The sequence below is a fragment of the Eptesicus fuscus genome, chromosome 20 (genome assembly GCF_027574615.1).
Source record: "Eptesicus fuscus isolate TK198812 chromosome 20, DD_ASM_mEF_20220401, whole genome shotgun sequence".
Classification (NCBI taxonomy): Eukaryota; Metazoa; Chordata; class Mammalia; order Chiroptera; family Vespertilionidae; genus Eptesicus; species Eptesicus fuscus.
The window spans coordinates 41,093,012-41,113,066 of NC_072492.1; the positions used below are offsets into that span (position 1 = coordinate 41,093,012).

The 20,055-nt window shown below is 54.9% G+C and overlaps 1 protein-coding gene and 1 long non-coding RNA gene across 3 annotated transcripts; one reads left to right on the forward strand and one right to left on the reverse strand.

Moving 5' to 3' along the window:
- Positions 1–11,007: 11,007 nt before the first annotated feature.
- On the forward strand, positions 11,008–16,314 carry HOXB3 (homeobox B3). Its single transcript, XM_054709635.1, has 3 exons — positions 11,008–11,107; positions 14,008–14,606; positions 15,449–16,314. The coding sequence occupies exons 2-3, from the start codon at positions 14,159–14,161 to the stop codon at positions 16,312–16,314; spliced, it is 1,314 nt and encodes a 437-aa protein (XP_054565610.1). The 5' UTR covers positions 11,008–11,107; positions 14,008–14,158.
- Positions 15,655–20,055, reverse strand: LOC114227146 (uncharacterized). Of its 2 annotated transcripts, XR_008554809.1 has the most exons (4): positions 19,947–20,055; positions 16,698–16,758; positions 16,258–16,308; positions 15,655–15,719 (listed from the first exon to the last, which is right to left on the reverse strand). It is a non-coding gene; the product is annotated as an uncharacterized LOC114227146 (long non-coding RNA). The 2 variants fall into 2 exon arrangements; XR_008554808.1 differs by lacking the exon at positions 19,947–20,055 and having other exon boundaries at positions 16,698–16,867.

Here is a 20,055-nt window from a genome sequence, read left to right on the forward strand (position 1 = left end):
GAGAGGAAGAGGGACATAAAGGAGAAGGGAGAGAGTGGAGTGGTGTTTATTGGCTTCTGGATTTAGTCTGTTTTGGAGGCTGGGGAACAAAAGGCTGGAGGCTGGAGGATTTGCTTTGTGGGACAGGCCATAGCTGCTGGGAAGAGGTGGGGGCCAGTGCCACAGGCTCCTACCCCTGAGTTGCCAACTCCACCCCTTATCTTGCCCCCTCTGCTGCCTTTGCTTGTGCTTATGACATGGAGGTCTGCTCCCCCCTCTCTTTTCCTCTCCATTCTTTCAGCCCCCTTCAGGTCTTTGTCTCTTCTGGCCCTGGGGATACCCCCTCCCTCTCCCTTTCCCCAACTCTCACACAGACTCTTCCCCAGGAGACAAAAGCAGCGAGACCATCCCTTTCCACCAGTATCTTTTAGTCGCTGGCCCCTGGTTAAATCTCCCTCTGTGAGGCCTGATGCCCTCCATCCAGGCACATAGGCCTACCCCCCAAATCATCAAGTTTGAAAAGACTTTGTTGGTTTGGTGTTTTTTTTTTTTTAAAGATACATTTGGTTCATTTAACCATGAAGCACTCTGCCTCTTGCCAGCTCTATGCACACACACGCTCCGTTTGCTTTTGTGCTTGCTGGTCAGGGGATGAGGTATATCGCATTTGATGGAAGGGGGTTTTAGGAAAGCTGCTGGTTCTGTGCTCTCCCCAGACTCTGCTGGTGTCCACTTTCTCTAGATAATTATCATGTTCTCCCCGGGCCTTGGAGAAGCTGGGCGGCCACTGCTTTAATGACCAGAGGAGTTGGATAGAAAGATGAGGAGAGAGGATGAAGGCAAAAGAGGGGGCCCCAGAGAGAGAATGATCCCTTTCTGAGGTGGGAAGTCAAGGAGAGTGGAGACAAAGGCCAGTCTGAGAGGCAGGAGGCTGTCCTGGAAGAAGAACCCCACAACTTGGATGAACACACACACACACACACACACACACACACACACACAGATGCACACACTCTCCTCCGAGCTAAGAGCTAAGTGAGAAGAAGGGAAGTGAACAGGAAACCACTGCCCTTGCCCCTTCTCTGTAGGAGAGAATGTCTCCTTGACCAAAGGGTAGGTTTTCCCTGTAGGTGAGAGGGCCCGGAGGCCCAGGGCTCCACCCTGCCCCCAGGAGAGGGGCAGCCTAATAAGGCAGCCCAGCAGTGGTTTCTGGGGAAGCTCCTGCATCCTTCCCACGACTCAATTCAAATTTACTTAAGACACACCGAGAGGCAGAGCATGAGAAGACAAAGGGGCTGTGAGAGAGGGTCAGAGGCAACAGAGATGGTTAGAAAATGGGGGTGCAGGGCAGAGAGAGCACCAGTGAGCCCAAACCCCTTAAACCCCTTAGGGGGGCAGGCGCAGAGGGGAGAGGGCTGTGGGGTCTGGCAGCTTTTCTAGACTCCCTGCTTTCTTTCCAGACAGCTGCCCAAAGCTGAGGCCATCCCAGGAGCATCTGCCTCCAGAGTAGGCCCTCTGGGCTGCTACCTCAGGTGGGAGGCAGCTGGCAGCGCCTGAAGTTTCAGGAAATGGCCAAGATGCCTTGGGCACTTCCATCTCCTCTTCTACCACCATCATGAGGAACTTAATGGTCGGACTGGCCCCCGAAACAGAATTCCACCAGGAGGAATTGTCTCACGCCCGGGCCCTGGGCTCTTTCTAGGGCTTCTCTTTCCCCTCCCAGGTACGGCCTGGGTCTCGGTCTCTTCCTCTCCTTTAGGGAAGGGGAGAAGCTGACCTTCCAGCTGCCCCAGAACTTTCCCTTTCACCTCCAATCTACATCCCTTCGCAGGCATCTCCGGCCTGAACAAACGGATGCCACCTTCACTGATCTCTTCCCTCCCCCCCCTCCCCCCCCCCATGTTTCAGGAAAGAAAAGGGAAAAGGGAACGAAGGTTCCTACCCGCCTAACCAGCCTTTAAAGACTCCGGGGAAACTGGAAAATGCAAACCTTTTCGCCTCTCCAGTCCCTCTTTTCCTCCCTGGCCGCTGCTCTGCTCCCTCCACGGAGCACCCCCATCCCCGTCCAGTCCTGCCCAGAGCTCTCTCCCTTCCCCTCCCTTCTCCGCCGGCCGGACATATGGAACCCATTTCGCTGGTGACATTGAAGAGCCGCCCGTGCGCCCGCCTTCCCTTCCGCCATGGCGCCCCCGGCGCTCCCGCGCCTCGCCGTGGCCCCCGTCAGTCGCGGCGCCCCTTCCTGGCCACTTGGCCGGCTCTCAGAGCCCCGAGCGCAGCGCGGTGCCCGGCCGGCCCGGCGGAGGGGGACCCCCGGCGTCTCCAGAGAGGGGCGCCTCGAGTGCGGCCCCGCGCGCCCCGCCGCCGCCCCGCGGCCTCGAAGGCCGAACAAAGCCGGGGGCGGGGGCGGGGGCGGGGTGCGGGCCGCGCTTCCGGGCCTCTCCCCGCGTCCGCCCGCCCGTCCCAGGGCCGCCCGGGGTTGAATGACCGGGATGCGGCCGGCCGAGCCCCAGCTGGGGCCGTGGGACCCGAGCCCGGCCGGTGGCTCCCGCGCGCGCCCCGCGCCCGGCGGCCTGGCGCGGCCTGCGCCCTAGCGGGAGACGCACAGGTAAGTGTGGGTGCGGGGCCCGCGCCCGGGGCGGGGCGGGGCGGGGCGGGGAGCAGAGCGGCTGAGACCCCGTCCCGGCCTCTCTCCCGGGTCGGCACAGAGGCTGGATCCAAACCGTGGGAGACCAAGATGAGGGCAACTTAAGAGGCGGGTAGGGGCTGTGGGGGTCGAGGGGACCCTGGGTGCAGGGCAGAGTGGAGGAATGTGGGTGTGCCTGTGGTGTGTGGACAGGAACGGGGTTCGGGGGTGGGGGAGCTCTCCCCCGCAGGGAGGGTGTTCGAGGCCGCGGAGGGCTTTCCAGGGCTGCGAGGGGCATCTGCTGGGGAGGGGGCCAGCGCGCCGGGGCCCGGCTCGGGCTCGCACAGCCCAGCTGCCACCGCGGCCAAGCCTTTTAGCACCTTGCGGGCTATTTGAAGCGGAGACCAGAAGGGGTTGCGCTGAGGCCGGGTGTTAAACTGAGAAGGCGGGAGAGGGGGTGATTTATGGCTGCAGAGGAGCTGTGTTCACGCCCTGCCTGCTTTGGAAACCAAAAACCAAACAGAGCAGAGGCGGGGAGCAGCCCCTCTCCTTGGAGCAGGAGGCGAGGCCAGGTGGATGCTCTGGGATTTATTTTCTCAGATGTGGGGAGATTGGGGGAACTCCCTTTGAGGCACAGAATGTGGTGGGTCTGTGTGAGGTATAAGGAGGGTGTGCACGCATGCACACGTGTAGGTGTGTGCGTGTATATGTCAGTTCTCAGGTCTGGGGTTGGGGTTTGTGGGCACAGCATGGCTTTGTGAGTGGGCACCCAGGGCGCTGGGAGGGAGGCCGGGTGTCCTCTGGTCCTGTCCTCTGGGATGGGGCAGCTCTGCACACGTTCCCTCGCCACAGCCCACTGTTTGGTGCCGCCTGGGTGTTCTTCCTCCCACGGCCACGGCCACATGCAGCAGAGTCCACTTGGCCTGGCCCCCGGCCCCTCTGTGTCATCTGCCCACACGCCAGCTGATACTCACTTTGAACCTTTAGCTTTGCTGTGGGAGACTCAGGAACTAGTGAGCAGAGCGGGGTGAGAAGGGGAGGGAGAGAGGAGGAAAGGGCCTGGGGTAAGTAGCGGAGGTCAGTGGTTTGAAGCTGGGCCTTGGCAGGCTTGGGGTCCACCATTACTGCTCAGATTCCCCTGAAGTTGCAGCTTGGGGGAGGGGGGCAAGGGAGCACAAAGGGGAACAGAGCAGGGTGGTGGGGGTGGGGAGAAATATATTTTTGACCCCCAGATCGTTATTTCCGCAGGCCAACTGGTGGCTCTTGCATTTCTGTCCAGACGCCCCAGCTTTGCCTGGAAATTGTTTTGCATTAAATTTTCTCAGCCGCAGAATTATCTTTCCTCGCCTCCAGCTAAACTTGCATTTTTCCACCAGACACTTGGGTCCTGCACCAATGAAATCTGAGAGGAAGCGGCTGGGCCCTAAGTGGCCGTAATTTAATTGATTTTATCATAAATCATCAACTTGATGAAGAACCCGAGGTTTCAGTGAAGTAAATTGATATTAATGGGAGTTTCTTGAAATGCAAACTCGCTGTATTGCTGGATTGTTGGGGCATCTTGAGCTGGGGAGGTGGATTACTTGTATCCCAAGAGCAGGGGGCCTGTGCCTGGAGCCCAGCACAGCTTTAGGGGGTAGGGAAGCAAGCTGCAGAGGGCAGCTGCAGGCCCACTGATTTCTAGGGGGCGGGGGCAGGTAGGGAACAGAACTTTGTGGGGAGGGAGCAGAGTCTGACTCGGTGAATCCTGCTGGCCATCTTGGGAATGCTGGTCTCCGATTGTGGGGGGAGGCAGTTGGGAAGCTGGGCTGGTAGGTGTGTGGGCAGAGTTGGGGGTCGGGTGAGAAGGCCAGGCTGGTACAATGGGTGCATTGAATTTTGGTTAAAAATTGCCAGGTCGAAGCCTTCCTCCTCTAATTATACAAATTAATTATTTACTGCTAAGGTTCCTGTGTTCAAAATCAGCACTTTTGAGTTGGGGATGGAGGTGGAGAACAAACCCCCACATAAACACACACACGCGGGGAAGCAGTAAAAGCCAGTGCGTGAGCCTCTGTGGGGCAAGAAGGACCAAGATGGAGTCGGTGTTTGGTAGCAGAGGTGTAAGCTTTTAAATCCCCAAAGGAAAGATCCTGCCTTATTGTCTGAACTTAGTCTATTGTTACTGCTTAGTGTTGTTGCTCACTTTTACACCAGCACACAGAGAAGCACAAACTCTCAGCCCAAAAAGGCCCCGCAGAAGATCCTTTAGCCCACCCCTCCCCTCCACACATATGCTCTGGCTTTACAGAAGGGTATACTGAGGCCCAAGGAGTTCTCTGCTTCAGCTCATACAGCCAGTCCGGAACACCTAGACCAGGGGTCCTCAAACTTTTTAAACAGGGGGCCAGTTCACTGTCCCTCAGACCCTTGGAGGGCCGGACTATAGTTTAAAAAAAAACTATGAACAAATTCCCATGCACACTGCACAGATCTTATTTTGAAGTAAAAAAAACAAAACGGCAAAAACACCCGCATGTGGCCCGCCTGACCTAGAATTTAAGCCTCCTGACTTCCAAGCCTATCCCAAGGATGACTTGTCACTTAAGACAAGTCACTTCCCTGGTCTCAGTTTCTGGATCCGTAACAATGACAGGAGTGGACAGGATGACCCCCAAGTTTTCCCAGTTCTGGCCTTGAGTAACTCTCTAGTGCTTGGGAGCATCTCCCTTGCATACAGACGTTACTGCATGCTTATTTGCAATATACAGGGGGTTCGTACCCATCCAGAGCAGTGGTTGGTGACTCAGACTGGCTCTAGGAAGTCCACTGGAATCTGGACCATTCCTCCTCCTGAAGATTGGAGGAGAAGCTCAGGCCTCGGAGAGCAATGGAAATAGAAGGCAGTGGAGAGGGGCTTGCTAGCTGGATTGGGCTGGAATTGGCATTTGGAGGGGGCGCTAAGGAAGGAGGGCTCAACCTCATAGAGCAAGGTGCCCAGCTGAGGCTGGAGTTGTTCAGAATGCAGTTCTTAAAGTCCCTTCTACCCCAGCCAGGGACTGAATTGTGGTTTTAGAATTTAGATTCTATGATGGCAGGCTACCCCCACGCCCCAGCTTCACCCTGATCCCTAGGTCTTTAGACCCTCTCTTCCTAGGAGAGGGCAGACGTGGTGCCACAGCACTATACCAGATCTTCTGCCAGGGCAGCCAGGATAGGCCTGCAAGGGGGGTGACCCTCCCCCGCCAGTTCTTGCTCTCATTTTCCATCTCTTTCCCCAAATTGGGAGAAAATAAAATTCAAGAGGGATGGGAGTTTCTCAGAAGTTTAATGGTTATGAGAAGAGAGATTTCTTATAGGAGCAGAGATATGAGGAGGCCAGACAGACTGGCGTGGGGTGGAGGGGGGGGGAAGCTCCCCAGACTGCCTTGGGAAGTGTGATCAGGGATATGAGTTGTGCTGGAGGAAGTGGGGAGAGATGGGAAACAACCTCATCTTAGTTCTGGAACTCAGAGTCTCAGGCCAGATATCCACTGAGAGAGAGAGAGAGAGAGAGAGAGAGAGAGAGAGAGAGAGAGAGAGAGAGAGAGAGAGAGAGAGAGAGAGAGAGAGAGAGAGAGAGAGAGAAGGGTAGAGCTGGCAGGTCCAGACTCTGGCCCTATCCCATTCGACTTTGGAGTTTTATATTTGGAGGCAATTCGGAAGGCCTTCAGCTGATTGGTCATTAATCCGGTGAGTTATTGTCTGTTAAACAGAGGTCACTGGGAGAGAGACATCCAATCTGTCAGGGGAGCCCTGCGCAGTCACTCTCAGCGGCTGGGCCCCTGTTCCTCCCTTGCCTGCGTCTCCCTCCCTTCCCCAGCACCCCCACCCCCTGCCCAGCTGTCCTAGATTCGACCCTCTCCCTGGTGCCTTCACTACTTTGCCCACCTTTGTCTCGACATCCGCGGGTGTGGGTTAGCTAGGCCAGGACCGAGTTTCTAGACCAGGCGGGACCCCTGATTCAGAATTGGCTCCTAGGCCAGCAAGGCGCCCGCCTGCCGGTAACTCCCAGTGTGGCCCGAGGCAGCCCCGTCCGCGGCTCCTCAGCGCTTTCAGGCGGCCCCCAGGGTCACCGAGGAGTCTCTGCAGATTCTCTTGGTTGCCCTGTTTTCTCCAGCTCCCCTTTTCACCCTGTCGCTTGGGGTTGGGGGGAGAGTACAGCTTGGGTTTTTCTTCAACCCTAGTGGCCTTTTTATTCTTTCGATCCCCGTTTCTGCTGAGCCAGGTCTATGCCCGGTCTACACCGGTCTCTGCTGAGGCGCCAAATCTGCGCGTGGCTGCCCCTTTGTTCCCTCCTGCTCCCGGCATCTTGGGGTGGGGTGGGGTGGGGTGGGCAGGGAGGGAGGCAGGTTTGAGGATCCAGATACCAGGAGTGGTCTTTAGTAGCAATTTCCATTTTACAACCCCAGCTTTAAAATGGTTATGAATATTTAGATGGAGATTTGGGTGCGTGTGTGAACTTTACAAGACTCCGCCGCTGCAACCAAGTTGGGCAATGAAGCTAGAAGAGCGTGGGTCTGGGAACCCAGACAGGACCAGAAAGAAACAGATCCCTAGAGGCTTCGTTTGGCCTCCACAATCAGCCTGCGGTCGGAATTTGGGGCAGGCTGAGCTGGGGGCGGCATCCTTGGTCACCCCAAGGCTGATCATCAGAAATCGATTTTAACCGGGCCAGCCGATTTGTGCTTTTTGAGAGGGGAATTTTCGTTTGCTCTTTGATTTTTTGTGTGTATGTGGGGCGGGGGCAGGGGGTTGGGGAGAGAAACTGATATGATCCCCAAAGGCCTGGAAGGCGGACCCCCAGGGATTCCTCCAGGGTGTTTGACGTGCTCCGTGCCCCCGGGTACTGGGTGCAGATTAGGAGTGGGGGAGGGGAGTGCCAGTGCCAGAGAGAGCACTCTAGCTTTTCGGAAACTGAAGCAGAGAGAAAAGAATGTCTATGAAGGAGGACATTTTCTCTAATTTTTACCTTTATTGTTAAGTTTTGCCTTTAATTATTAGATTACACTAAGGTCTCTGTGTCTTGATCTTTCCATTTTTTTCAATTTCTCTCTCTCTCTCTCTCACACAACACACACACACACACACACACACACACACACACACAGTAACTTGTTAGGTTTCCCTGCCTTGAGTCCAGGAAGAAATTGTTTCCTCTCCTCTCTGTAGTCCAGGACTCCCTTGGCATCGCTGAAGCCCTCTCCCCTCCTCTTCTCCAGACCCCAAAGTCTCCCCTCAAACCCCTCTGGTGTCTCCCACCCCGAGGTCTCTGCCCACACTCCTTACTGCCCTCCCTTTGTCCCTTGAAGTTTGAAAGGTCCCAATCCTGCATCAACACCTCCAACGAAACGGGAGCCCTCGGGGCTGCCTGTTCTACCATCCACACCCCCACCCTCCCAGTCCCAATCTGGGGCAGCCGGCTAGCCAGCCATCTCTAAGAAAGGAAGAAAAAAGGCAAGAAAGAAACCAAAATGGGATCTAATGGCCTCCCAAACATTTCAAATGGGCTCTGCTTTCCAGAATTAAGAAGTCCCACTTCATCTCCTACCGCATTGGGGGTGCATGTCTGCTGAACTTTTCCTCCAGGGTAGTTTTCTTGCTCCCCAGTTCTTCTTTTTGCTCCCACCCCACTACCCCCCATTTCTTTGTGTGGCTAGAGGCACCACAGTGAGCTGAGGCTCCAGGAGGGGAATAGTCCACTGCTGTCTCTGGAAAGCGCCTCCACCCCCAGCTCAGCTCCAGGCCCGGTCAGCCTGCAGCCCGGGCTTGCAGGCCGGCAGCTGGCCGGGCGCCCGCCGGGCCCTCTTTTTCTTCCTTGATGCAAAGCTTTGGAGCCACAAGCAACCAGGTTTTCTCTCCTCTCAATTTTATGATGATCTTCTCTAGCAACAGCTTGGAGAGATGGAGGGTCTGAGACACATTGTTGGCTTTTTAATTTTGGGGAGTGAGAGGAAAGACCCAAAGGTGCTGGTTCCCTTCAGCCTCTGGAAGCCTCCCTGGGCTGAGTCCCTGAGCCACCAGACCCAAAGCTACAGAGTCCCACTCGGTAGGTCTCTAACCAGGGGCTGGAGATCTCAGGACAGATTCCTTGCAGCCACATACTCATGCAGCCATAATCACTCTCTTTGAGGGTCATGGCTTGAGCCCCAACATTGGGTCTGGCTTGGGCATTTTCTTTTCTTGATGCTATTGATGAACACAGAAAAAATGGCTCCCACCCTCTATCCTCATCTACCCTTTCTCTCAGCCACCATCTCTCTGGGAGGCCGTGGGATCCTTGGGAATATCATAGTAAAAGCTCTGCATGCGGTTCTTGTGGCTGGAGGGTAGGGAGGCCATGGGTACCCCATCCCCTAATTCAGCAGGGCCCCAGGAAACCTACTGCTTCAACCCAGAAAGTCTGACTTAGGGGGCCTGGAAGAAGTGGGGGGCCAGAGGAGCCCGGAACCACTTCCTTTGGGAATAGAATATTTTCTCAGCCCAAAGCAGAGCCTGTGAGTGAGGGGCGATAGGATCTGAGGGAAGCTTTGCCAGACACAACCACCCTCTCCTGGAAGGAAGACGATAGAATAGCTGGAAACCATCTCTCACCTTTGTTCTCCCAGTCCCATCTCTCCTTGGTGCATCCAGATGGGAGAAGGCAAAAGCCCAATATTCTAACCAGGAGCTCACAGGGTTAGTGGCTGGTTCTATCCACGAAAAGTTAAGAGAACAAGTTTTCCAAGCTGCCTTTGTAGGAAAAAAAAAAAAAGAGACCGTTTGCCTCCTATTTTACCCGCTAAACCCAGAGTCAGCAGTTAGGCAGAGTTGCAAATTCTCCTGCTTTTGGGAATGTCCTGGTGCTTTTTGTGGTTTCCCTCCACCAACGTGACTCGTCCCCACCCCCGAGCCAAATCTGCAGACACCTACATTCTTGGCCCCTGTCTTCCTCCTACAGGCCTCCCCGCCCTTCGCAAACACACCCTAAGAAAAGTTTAGCTTTGATCATCATCTTCCTTACTTCTTGCAGAGCTAAGAGAACAGGTTTGTTCTGAATAATAATAACGATCACAGCAACAACAACCATCCTCTGTCTCCCCTGCCAGTTCACTTAAAGTGAAGCCATTTTGCCAGTTCTTCTCATCTTCTTAGAAGTACAAATATCCTTATCACCTCTTCGCCCCTTCTGCCCATCCAGAGGTGAGAATCCTAACAGAAACTTCTCTGGGAAGTTCCTCCAGACTTGTGGCCAGCCCGTCTCGAGCTGAAGCTAAACACAGGGTCCTCCTTTTGTCACCATCTCATCAGCCCCCCTCGCCCTGCAAGATGGTCTGGGTTTTTAAAATAATCACTCACCGCTTGTTGTCTGTTCTCAAAAAAAAAAAAAAAAAAAAAAAGGGGGGGGGGGAAGGGGGCTGTTTAAAAAAAAAAATCTGGCCTTCCCCCCTACCAGTTGGAAACTGGGTCTGGAAATTTGTGGGGAGAGAGGAAGAATAGAGCGGGTGTGGGGAGAGAAGAAGCAGACCGGGAGACTCAGATGGAGGGAGCCAGAGCCAGAGGGGAAGACCCAGCCACCAGTCCCAGAGGAGTGAAACTACTTAAAAAAAAAAAAAAAAGTCCTAGTGTTCCACCGCAAATGAATACAGAGGGGCGCCCAGCACCCCACCCCCAGGGAGGCCGGTGCCTTGGACTAGGCCTCCCCACAGCTACTTCCCAATTAGCATAATGGTTTACTACTGGGGTGGTGAGAGCTGGGAACACCAACTGGCTGCGCCTCGCCTCGGCTCCCCCTGCCTCGCCTGCCAAAATCTCCATTTAAAAATGTACCTGTTCTTACAAAATGAAAAGACAAAAAAAAAAAAAAAAAAATCCCAAACCTCTACCTTCTTTCCTTACTCACCCTTTTTTTTGGGGGTGAGGGTGGGGTGTAAAAATCCCCTCTCCCCCAATGCCACCATCACCTTCCCTCCTTATCAGGCATCTAAGCTTGCTAAAGGGGGAGAGGTGGGGTGTGTGTGTGTGCTTGTGTGTGTGTGTGTGTGTGTGTGTGTGTGTGTGTGTATGTGTCTGTGTGGTTTTTTTTTCTCTCCCTGTGCAAAAGCAGAGGCCATTGTTACGGAGAGTAGGGCGTACCAGTCTTATAGGGCAACCGCACTGTGGCGACTTGGCCGTGGCGGAGCCCGGAGCTGGATTCTCGGCGAGCCCCGCAGCCCAAGCACCTTTCGGTCTTCTCTTTCCCCCCCGCTCCCCCACCCCCTCCCTCCCGCGCACCCCCGCTCCCAAGCCGAGTGAATTGAAGCGGACGCCGCGCGGCACCTCCGGCCGGCCTGCCCCTCGGGCTCCCCAGCCGGGGTGGCTGCTGGGGAGGGGGGGCGCCGCCGCTTTAAACAGTGGTCTTTTTTTCCTTTGCCTTCAAGGAGGGGAGATTTCTCGCCTGCCGCTCGCGCTGGGGCTCGATGTGAATATATATTATGTCTGCCTGTTCTCCCCTCGTCGGTGGCTAAGGTAAGCTGGACTAAAATAGGCTATCAGTTTGTGAATGGCGGAGAGTATGTCTCAATGATTTATGGCCCATATGACTCCAATCTCGGTTCAAGAAGAGTTCACAAGCTTTAAGCTTCCTTCCACGCAGCGACTGACTCTCTCTCTCTCTCTCTCTCTCTCTCTCTCTCTCTCTCTCTCTCCCTCCCTCCTCCTCCCTCCCTCTCTCTCTCTCCTTCTCTCCCTCCCTCTCTCTTCCTGCTTCTCTCCTTTTTCTCTTCTTTTCTTTTAGCAACCAGGTCCTGGGCAGAATTTTTTTCTCCCGCTGATCAGAAGAGCCTAACCTTTCTCTTCCTTCCCTGTTTTATTTTTCTTCCATTCATTTATTTTTTTTTAAGTCCTGGAAGGTAGCCTAGCCCCTCTCCAGGGTCTTCCCCCCCCGCTATTGTGACTCCCGGCTCTTCCAGGGGTGTGCCCGGCAAGGTGGGGGGCTGGGGGCGGCTCACTCTCAGCGAGACCCTGAGGGGAAGCCAGGAGCCACCGGCTCCCTCCCGAGAAGCCATATGGAGTCTGGATTTTTCCAACATGGAGGCAAGGGGAATAGACATGTTTGGCTGGGTGAGAGCTGCTCCCCCACCCCCACTTCTCCTGGGTCCCCCCGATCGCGGATCCCCTAGGCACCGTCCCCTCTGCTCACTGTCCCGCCCGCCAGGCCTCGGCGCCCTGCAGCCCGGCCGGGCCCCGTCCCGGGGCGGAGTTGCTAACGCGCCTTTTAATCCGGTTACCTCCCGCGCCCAAACTTGCTGCCGCCCGTAGGGCTGGGCTCTCCGCCCGGAGCGCTGGGAACCTGCCGCCGCTGCCCGGGTCGGCGTCCCGATCGCGCTCTCGTCGCCTCCGTGGGCCCAGCGTAGCTAGTGGCCGGCCTCCGCGGCAGCAGCGGCCCAGACAGCCCGGCGGCGGCGGCGGCGGCGGCGGCAGCCGGGGGCTGAGCCCCTCCGCACCCCTCCCGGGCCCTTGCTCCCCAGCGGCGGCGTCTCCATTCTTGCCTACCACGCTCCTGGCCTCGGTCCTGCACTGGTTTGCGGGCTTACGGCAGGGGGAGCGACAGAAATTTCGGCCTCAGGCGCCTAGCCAAATTATTGCTTTATTATCCTCCTCCTCCTCCTCCTCATCATGACTGCTGTAACCATCATTTAGACTAAATAAAGCCAGGGCCCAGCCAGCCAACCCCCTCCAACGTTTTTATTTTATTTTATTCTTCTATCTATTAATAACAAACTCAACTGATGCCTGTTAATTAATTCCCCCTTCAGCCAGGGCTGCTCCGAAGCTAATTTTGGTGAAATCATCAGAGACTAATGGTAATAATAATGAAGGGTCTGGGTCAGCCTGGTCAGTTGAACTCCGGTCTTCCTGAGGGGACCTGCTGCTCCGCAGACCCATGTGTATTTTCCAGGAACAAATTCTTCCCAGAAACCAATCGGAACTCAGGGCCACCCCGGCTTTCTTTTGAGCATAAATCTGTGCGATTCAGAAGGGGATTTATGTGTGGGAGGGACTTCCCTCACCCACACTCCTTTTCTCTTTTCTTTTCCTATTTTTAAGTTTTTCTTTGGAGTTTGCCAGCTGGGCCGAATGAGATTTAAGTATTCCAAACTCACATGTCAGAGGAGAGGGTCAGGCTGGAGGTTTTATGAAAACGGGATGGTGAGGCATTGGGGAAGACAGATGAGGGGGAGGGATGAAGTCAGAAGTTTCAGAAGAAATATACAGAAATCCTATGACAGCTTGAACCTTTATTTTCTCGGCACACAATAAAAAGGCTGCATGAAAAAAAATGATTTTATTTAAAAAAATTGCCCCAGAGAACTTTACTAAACAGGGGTACCCCGTTTCCAGCCCAGAGAATAATATTGTTCCAATTGCGTTGTTGACTTTTTTTTTTTCCTAGGGAATTTTTTTTTCTCTTTTAGAAAGTCTTTTCCCATCTCTTGGTAGAAAAGTCCAGCAGTTATCCAGTTTCTTTCTTCTTTTCTTCTTTTGAAGGAGTCAAAGAAAAGGGTGGGAAAAATTAAGTCCCGTGAAAAAAATGAAGGAGGGAGGAGATCTGGGCCAAATGGTCACAGCACCAACCAGCCTGGCCAGGGAATTGAAACAATCCTGCTCCATTTGGGGGCCCCATGGGGGCGGCGGGCCCCAGTCCCAGACTTGGCTGGGCAAAGACTTAGGCTGGAGGTGGTGATACCTGGAGCAGGGACGCGGGAAAGGCCCGGTTCCTCTGGTTCAGGAGGTTAAAAGTCTTCAGGAAGTTTCTAGGTCAGGCCGTTGTTATTGTCTTTGTGAGCTGAGAGGATCCCTGACCCAAGAAGGCTCTCTGCTCCACTTGCTTCTTCCTCTGTCTCTTTCGGAGCTGTTTTTCCTTCCGATGAGCCTCTGCGTGGGTGAGAGAGACCTAGATGGACACGGAGGGAGGCAGAGGCAGGAGGCCTCAGCTCAGAGAAGGGTATTGCTGATGCCTTTAGCGTCTCCCAGTCTCCCCCCTCTGGAGCCACCCTCTCCAGAGTTGGGGTGGAGGCGATAGGGGGAGGAAGGAGGAGAGGTTAGAGGCTAGTGTGCTGGCAGGAGAGAAAGCAATGACTTTTGCAGTAAGTAGTAAGATTCCATACCTAGCCAGACCCCAAAGGAGTCCAGTCCTTATTTTTAAGTGGAAATGAAAGCCGGCGGGCTTTTACTTTAAAATTAAAGCGTTGAAGTAAGAAAAATCCATTGCCGTGGCCAGGAAGCGGCCTCCGCATCTGCTGTGAAGATGTTGGGGTTGGGGAGAAGAAAAAATCCCTATTGATGTCAGTTCCCTTTTCAGTTCCTAAGATGGATTCGAGCCCCAGTCCTCTTCTCCCCCTTGTGTCTCTTCTCTCACCCCGCAGGTCAGCGGCTCCGAACAGACCCCGGGAGGAGGGGGGCAGAAAGGGGAGGGGGGGTCCGGCGCCTCACGTGACCCCCAGGGGTGCCAATGTCCGGTCGTGAGGGTATCAGGCCCTTGCAAGTTGCCACCCACTGCCCGGGTTTCGCCCAGCGATGCAGAAAGCCACCTACTACGACAACGCCTCGGCCGCACTCTTCGGAGGCTACTCCTCGTACCCCGGCAGTAACGGCTTCGGCTACGATGGTGCCCCCCAAGCCCCCTTCCAGGCCGCCACGCACCTGGAGGGTGACTACCAGCGCTCGGCGTGCTCGCTGCAATCCCTGGGCCACGCCGGCCCGCACGCTAAGGGCAAGGAGCTCAACGGCAGCTGCCTGAGGCCGGGCCTGGCCCCCGAGCCCCTGCCCGCCCCGCCCGGCTCACCCCCGCCCAGCGCCGCACCTACCAGTGCCACTAGCAACAGCAGCCATGGGGGCGGGTCCGGCAAAAGCGGCCCCCCCAAATGCGGCCCCGGCTCCAACGCCACCCTCACCAAACAGATATTCCCCTGGATGAAAGAGTCGAGGCAAACGTCCAAGCTGAAAAACAGCTCCCCCGGCACAGGTACCAGCTCTCTGCCTTCCTCACCGTGCGCTTTTGTCCGGGCCAGGAATGTCCCTGTTATTCTAGCGCCCAGCCCCGAGGCGCCCAGGCGGCGGCCCGGGAACAATATCAGGTGGAGGTGGCCCGCGGCGCGGCTCCCGGACCTCCCACCACCTGGTGACCCCTGACCCCACTCACACCCTCTCCCTCCGGCCACCCTCCACCTCCAGAAAGGCCCGGCGCTGGGCCTCGGCCCTTCCAAGGCCCGCGGAGCCAGGAGCCGCTGCCAGGAGACGCAGAGTCGCCCACGATTGATTATTATTAAGTATGATTACTGTGGGTATTAATCACAATCTCGCGGGCGGCCCGGGGTCCCGGCCTCCAGGCACTGGCAGCCTCTTCGCGCCACACGCCCGTGTCCTGCCCACGGATGTCCCGATTCCTCAAGGGTGTTCCTCGGCCCCCCCCCCCATCCTGGTCACAGGCAGGGGCAGGACAGGGGGGCAGTGTCTGCCCAGACCTGGAATTGAGGATGGGGGAGAACGCGTGCGAGAGAAAACCCAGCCCCTAAATAAATGGCCATGTGGCTCTGTCTGCGTGACATGATCAAATTTTCATAAGCTGGGGCAGCGAGAGGAGAACAGGTCTCTTAATAAATGCCACTATTATAGAGTGTCCGCTAATGCGACGGGCGTTGGGGGGGGGGGGAGAGCAAGGAGGAGGCGGGGACGGGAAGGGGAGGCGGCGGGGGATCCGAGTCCAGGCCTGGATTTATTAAGAAACGATGCATTCAATTTCGGCGTGTTCAGTAATTATCTTTTATTTCATTTTCTCCCCTTCCCACCCCTCCCCCTCGGATCCAGCGGAGGGCTGCGGTGGTGGTGGTGGTGGTGGTGGCGGCGGCGGCGGCGGAGGCGGAGGAGGAGGTGGCGGCGGCGGCGGCGGGGGCGGCAGCGGCGGGGGAGGGGACAAGAGCCCCCCGGGATCGGCGGCGTCCAAGCGGGCGCGGACGGCGTACACGAGCGCGCAGCTGGTGGAGCTGGAGAAGGAGTTCCACTTCAACCGCTACCTGTGCCGGCCGCGCCGCGTGGAGATGGCCAACCTGCTGAACCTCAGCGAGCGGCAGATCAAGATCTGGTTCCAGAACCGGCGCATGAAGTACAAGAAGGACCAGAAGGCCAAGGGCCTGGCCTCGTCGTCGGGGGGCCCCTCCCCCGCCGGCAGCCCCCCGCAGCCCATGCAGTCCACCGCCGGCTTCATGAACGCCTTGCACTCCCTGACCCCCAGCTACGAGAGCCCGTCCCCGCCCGCCTTCGGCAAAGCCCATCAGAACGCCTACGCGCTGTCCTCCAGCTACCAGCCCTCCCTCAAGGGCTGCGTCGCCCCGCAGAAATACCCGCCCACGCCGGCGCCCGATTACGAGCCCCACGTTCTCCAAGCCAACGGGGGCGCCTACGGGACGCCCGCCATGCAGGGGAGCCCGGTGTACGTAGGCGGGGGCGGCTACGTGGATCCGCTGCCGCCCCCTGCCGGCCCCTCCCTCTACGGCCTCAACCACCTTTCCCACCACCCCTCGGGGAACCTGGACTACAACGGGGCGCCCCCGATGGCCCCCAGCCAGCACCACGGACCCTGCGACCCCCACCCCACCTACACAGACCTCTCCTCTCACCATGCGCCTCCTCCTCAGGGTAGAATCCAAGAAGCGCCCAAGTTAACACACCTGTGATGGGAGAGGGAGGGCGGAGGGGTGAGGTCAAGGGGGTTAGGGGAGAGCCTGGAGGTGTGAAGGAAGAGGCAGGGACTTGGCAACCCGGCTTCCTGGGAAGGACGGGCCTGGAGTTCCTTCCCTTCTTGGCCTGAGAGGTTGCTTTTTAAAGATCCTCCAGCCCCTTGTTCCATCTGTCGGCCTACCCACTGAAAAGGGACCCACAGCAGGTTGGAGATGACGCGCCCCCCCCCCCCCGCCCCCATCAACCCCAGGCCTCTGGCAATATGCAGTGGGTATTCCAGGCTTGGGAGTGGGCTAGAGGGAGGAGACAGGGCAATAAGATAGAGAAGCACATTTTAAAGACACGGACAAGATGGCTAGGCCATCACCAACCAACTTACCTTCAGTCTCTGTGGGTAATTCCCCCCAATCTTGATTTTTTTTCCCTCCCTTGCAATTCTCCTTTAAAAAGAATTAGAAAGCATTTCAAAACCAGGGGCACCAAGCACGAACCCCTCCCACCTCCCCGAAGTCTCAAATGTCCTCCCATCTCTTTGAGGTTAATTGGGCACTCCCTTCTAGCACCGTATTTTTCTGCTCTAGGACATTAATATCTCTACCCCGACCCCATCAATTACAGTTTTCAGAGGGCTCAGGGATGGTGAGAGATCTTGAAAGTCAAAGCTGTCTATATTATAAATATATATATTTTTTTCTTTTATGGAAAAGCTGGGAGGTGAGGGCAGGCAAATTGTCAGGACTGAGGGTTTGCCCATTCTACTGCCTCCCACCCATCTCAGCTCCAGGTCCATCCCCCTCTTTCCACAGAAAGCAATCGGAGACACGAGGTTCTTCTACACTTTTTCTTCTGTTGCTCTCTTGACTTAACGTGAAAACAGGGTATATTTTAACAAACTGTCTGTCCCAGGCAGGGGCTGCAGCTGGGCCTGTGTGCCTTGCTCAGCCTCCTGACAGGACACTTTCGTTGCACTTAGAGTTTACATTTTAATGGATATAAAAACAACTGTGAGAGATGCCTGGGCCTGCAGGGGTCCAGCATCGCTCAAAAAGCGTGTGTTCTAGTGAACATTTTCATATATATTTATTGGTCATAGCCTGTTAAAATATTTTCTTTTTTGTATTATTTATCCCCTTACATTATGTATTTATATGAGGGAAAAAGGAAAAAAAACTGTACTTTTTTTTTTTTTTTAGTATTTACTTGTTATAAAGGACGTGTTTCCTGTCATGTAAAACCAGCTATTTTAGTTATTATTGTACTCTAGAAAAGAGCTGTAGATTTATGTTAAACTCGTACTTATGAGCAATTGTAATTAGTTCTAAAAGGCATGAACTCAGCTCCTAATTGTCACTGTATAGTCCTGAATTTGTAGAATTAGAGTTAATTCCCTCTTGGAACTTTCTTTGTTCTTCCGTAGTTACTTTTTTTCCTTACTTAAAAGGGTTGTCTGTCAAACAATTCTTGAATAAACTTTCTGTTATCAATTTTATCTTGTCCTGGTGGTCCAATTGAGATAGCAGAGGGAGGCTGCCGGCTGCCAAATCTTCCCCAAGGGAATAAGGACACCGGAGACCCCAGCTTGGCCTTTTTGTCCACTGCCTCCCCTCGCCGTGTCTCGTGTTTATATAGCTTTTCTCATAGGAGCCTGGGACATCCTGCCAACTCCTTGAGCTAAGATTTAAGGAACAAGTTGGGAGGAAGGAGGACTCTTGGGTGCTCTCTCTAGGTCTTTCTGTTTGGCTTCTTTGCCTCTCCATTTTTCTCACTCATTGACCTTTTTGTCTTTTTGCTCCTCTGGCTACAACTTCCTTGCCCAGCCCCTGCCTCTACCCCCACGTCCCCATCATAACAACAACAACAACAACAATCCGCAGATTACTGCTCCTTCCGAGCAACCTAAACTTCACAATTCTCTTCCGGAGCTACAAAGAAGTCGTCACGTGACCCGCAGCCCAACCACCATTGGGTCTAAAATGAAAACAAAGGAAAATGATTAATCTAAAAAAAAAAAAAAAATCCGAGGCCTGGACTTCTAAGGTCAAAGCTTAAAACTAAAGTGAAATTAAATTACTAAATAAAACCGGGGGCGGAGGGAAAGGAGGCACCTTGATTTCCCCAGCCAGGCCGCCAGGGAACGGGGAGAGGAGGAGGGTGGGAGAAGCTGTTGGATCTAAGCGTCAATAAAATAGTCCCCGGGCTAATGTGCGGCTGTTTCCACGATCCTTGGGAAAACTTCATTTCTTAGTCGTGGCTCCATAAAAGTTTTATCACATTGGAGCGAGGATAGAGAGGGTCTGTCAAAGATGAAATGTCACCGCTGCGTCGCTGGAGTCGATAAGAGCGAGGAGACAGGGCGGCTGAAATATGGAGCTAATTCGTTGAAAGGGAAGCGATGGCTGCTTGCTGAAGAGTTGCATAATTCTAATTGTAAGCGATGCGCAGGCATTGCTTAATTAGGAGCATATATTTGGTGGAAGTGATGGGGGGGGGGTTGTCGGTGAGAATCTTTGCAGGCCCTCAGCCTTAGAGAGAGGGCTGATTTTCATTTTTATGTTGCATCCTGGCAGTCCAAGGTTAGTAATTACAGTCTTTATGCAACAATAAATAACAATAAAAAAAAAGCAACCTGAGTTCTACGCCCCCCCCCCCCCAAGTAGGATTTTAACTGGACTCGGCTCATCCAAGCAGCAAGCAATTTAGCATTGGGTCAGGCTATAATTTAAAGGCATAAGAGCGTGCAGAGTTTGATTGGGATCAAATAACGCTCAAGGGTTTTTCTTTCTCTCTCTTCCTCTTCCCTGAATAACATTTTCTGAATGAGGTAACTAGATGAAGCGCCATGTTTGGCTCTGGGGGTGCAGCGGGTTGATTATGTAGCAGGAGAGAGGTAGGCCAAGAGCGAGAATGTAGCTCGAGTTTGAAAACCAGAGCTTTGGCTTAAAGCTGGTTGGCAAACAAGAAAAATAAGGCGGGCTTAGCTTGGTGTCCCCCACCCTTTTTTTTTTTTTTTTTTCTGCGAGAGATTCCAGCGCTAGCTCAGCAGCCAAAGTCATGGCGAAGATATCTGTGCTGTAAGATTCACAGCACAACAGGGGGCGGGGGAGCCGTGTCTGCGGGAAGGAGGGCTCTCTTGGCCCCTTTTAACACCCAAGTTTTCTGCTGTTCTCTAATCTGGCAGTAAAACCTGTCAGCAGGGTTAGGGGGAGCCGTATTTCCTGCAGGGACAGGCAGAAGCCCTCGACCCTGCAGCCAGCGCCAGAGCCCAGAGCCCGGGAACCAACTTCCAGGGCTTCTCCAGGGGGGTGGCTGAGAGAGAGCCCGCTCTCAGGCCTCACTGCACCACGACTCGGGTTCTTCTCTGCAACCCCACCCCCCTCCCCGCGCCCCCATCCACACCTCCAAATGGTAAATTGTGCTTTCTTTGGAGCTGAGCTGGACATAACCGTCTCTGGCCAGTTTGTCCAGTTCACAGCAGTTCTCTTGGAGCCCTCCAGAGCTGGCCAGACCGGCCACCCCCCTGTCCCCGCAGCTCCCACCTCCAACGGGCTCTCCTCCAGCCCCAACCTTAGACTCAGACAGCTCGGTCTTTTTTAAATACTCACCACCACCCACGCGGATGAATACTCACCACCACCCACGCGGCTGTTTGCATGGACAGAAAGTTTCTAGTTCCCGCTCCCGGCTGAGTTGCCATTTCTCTGCTATCCAGCCTTCTCCTCCTTGCTGGGCAGCTGGGA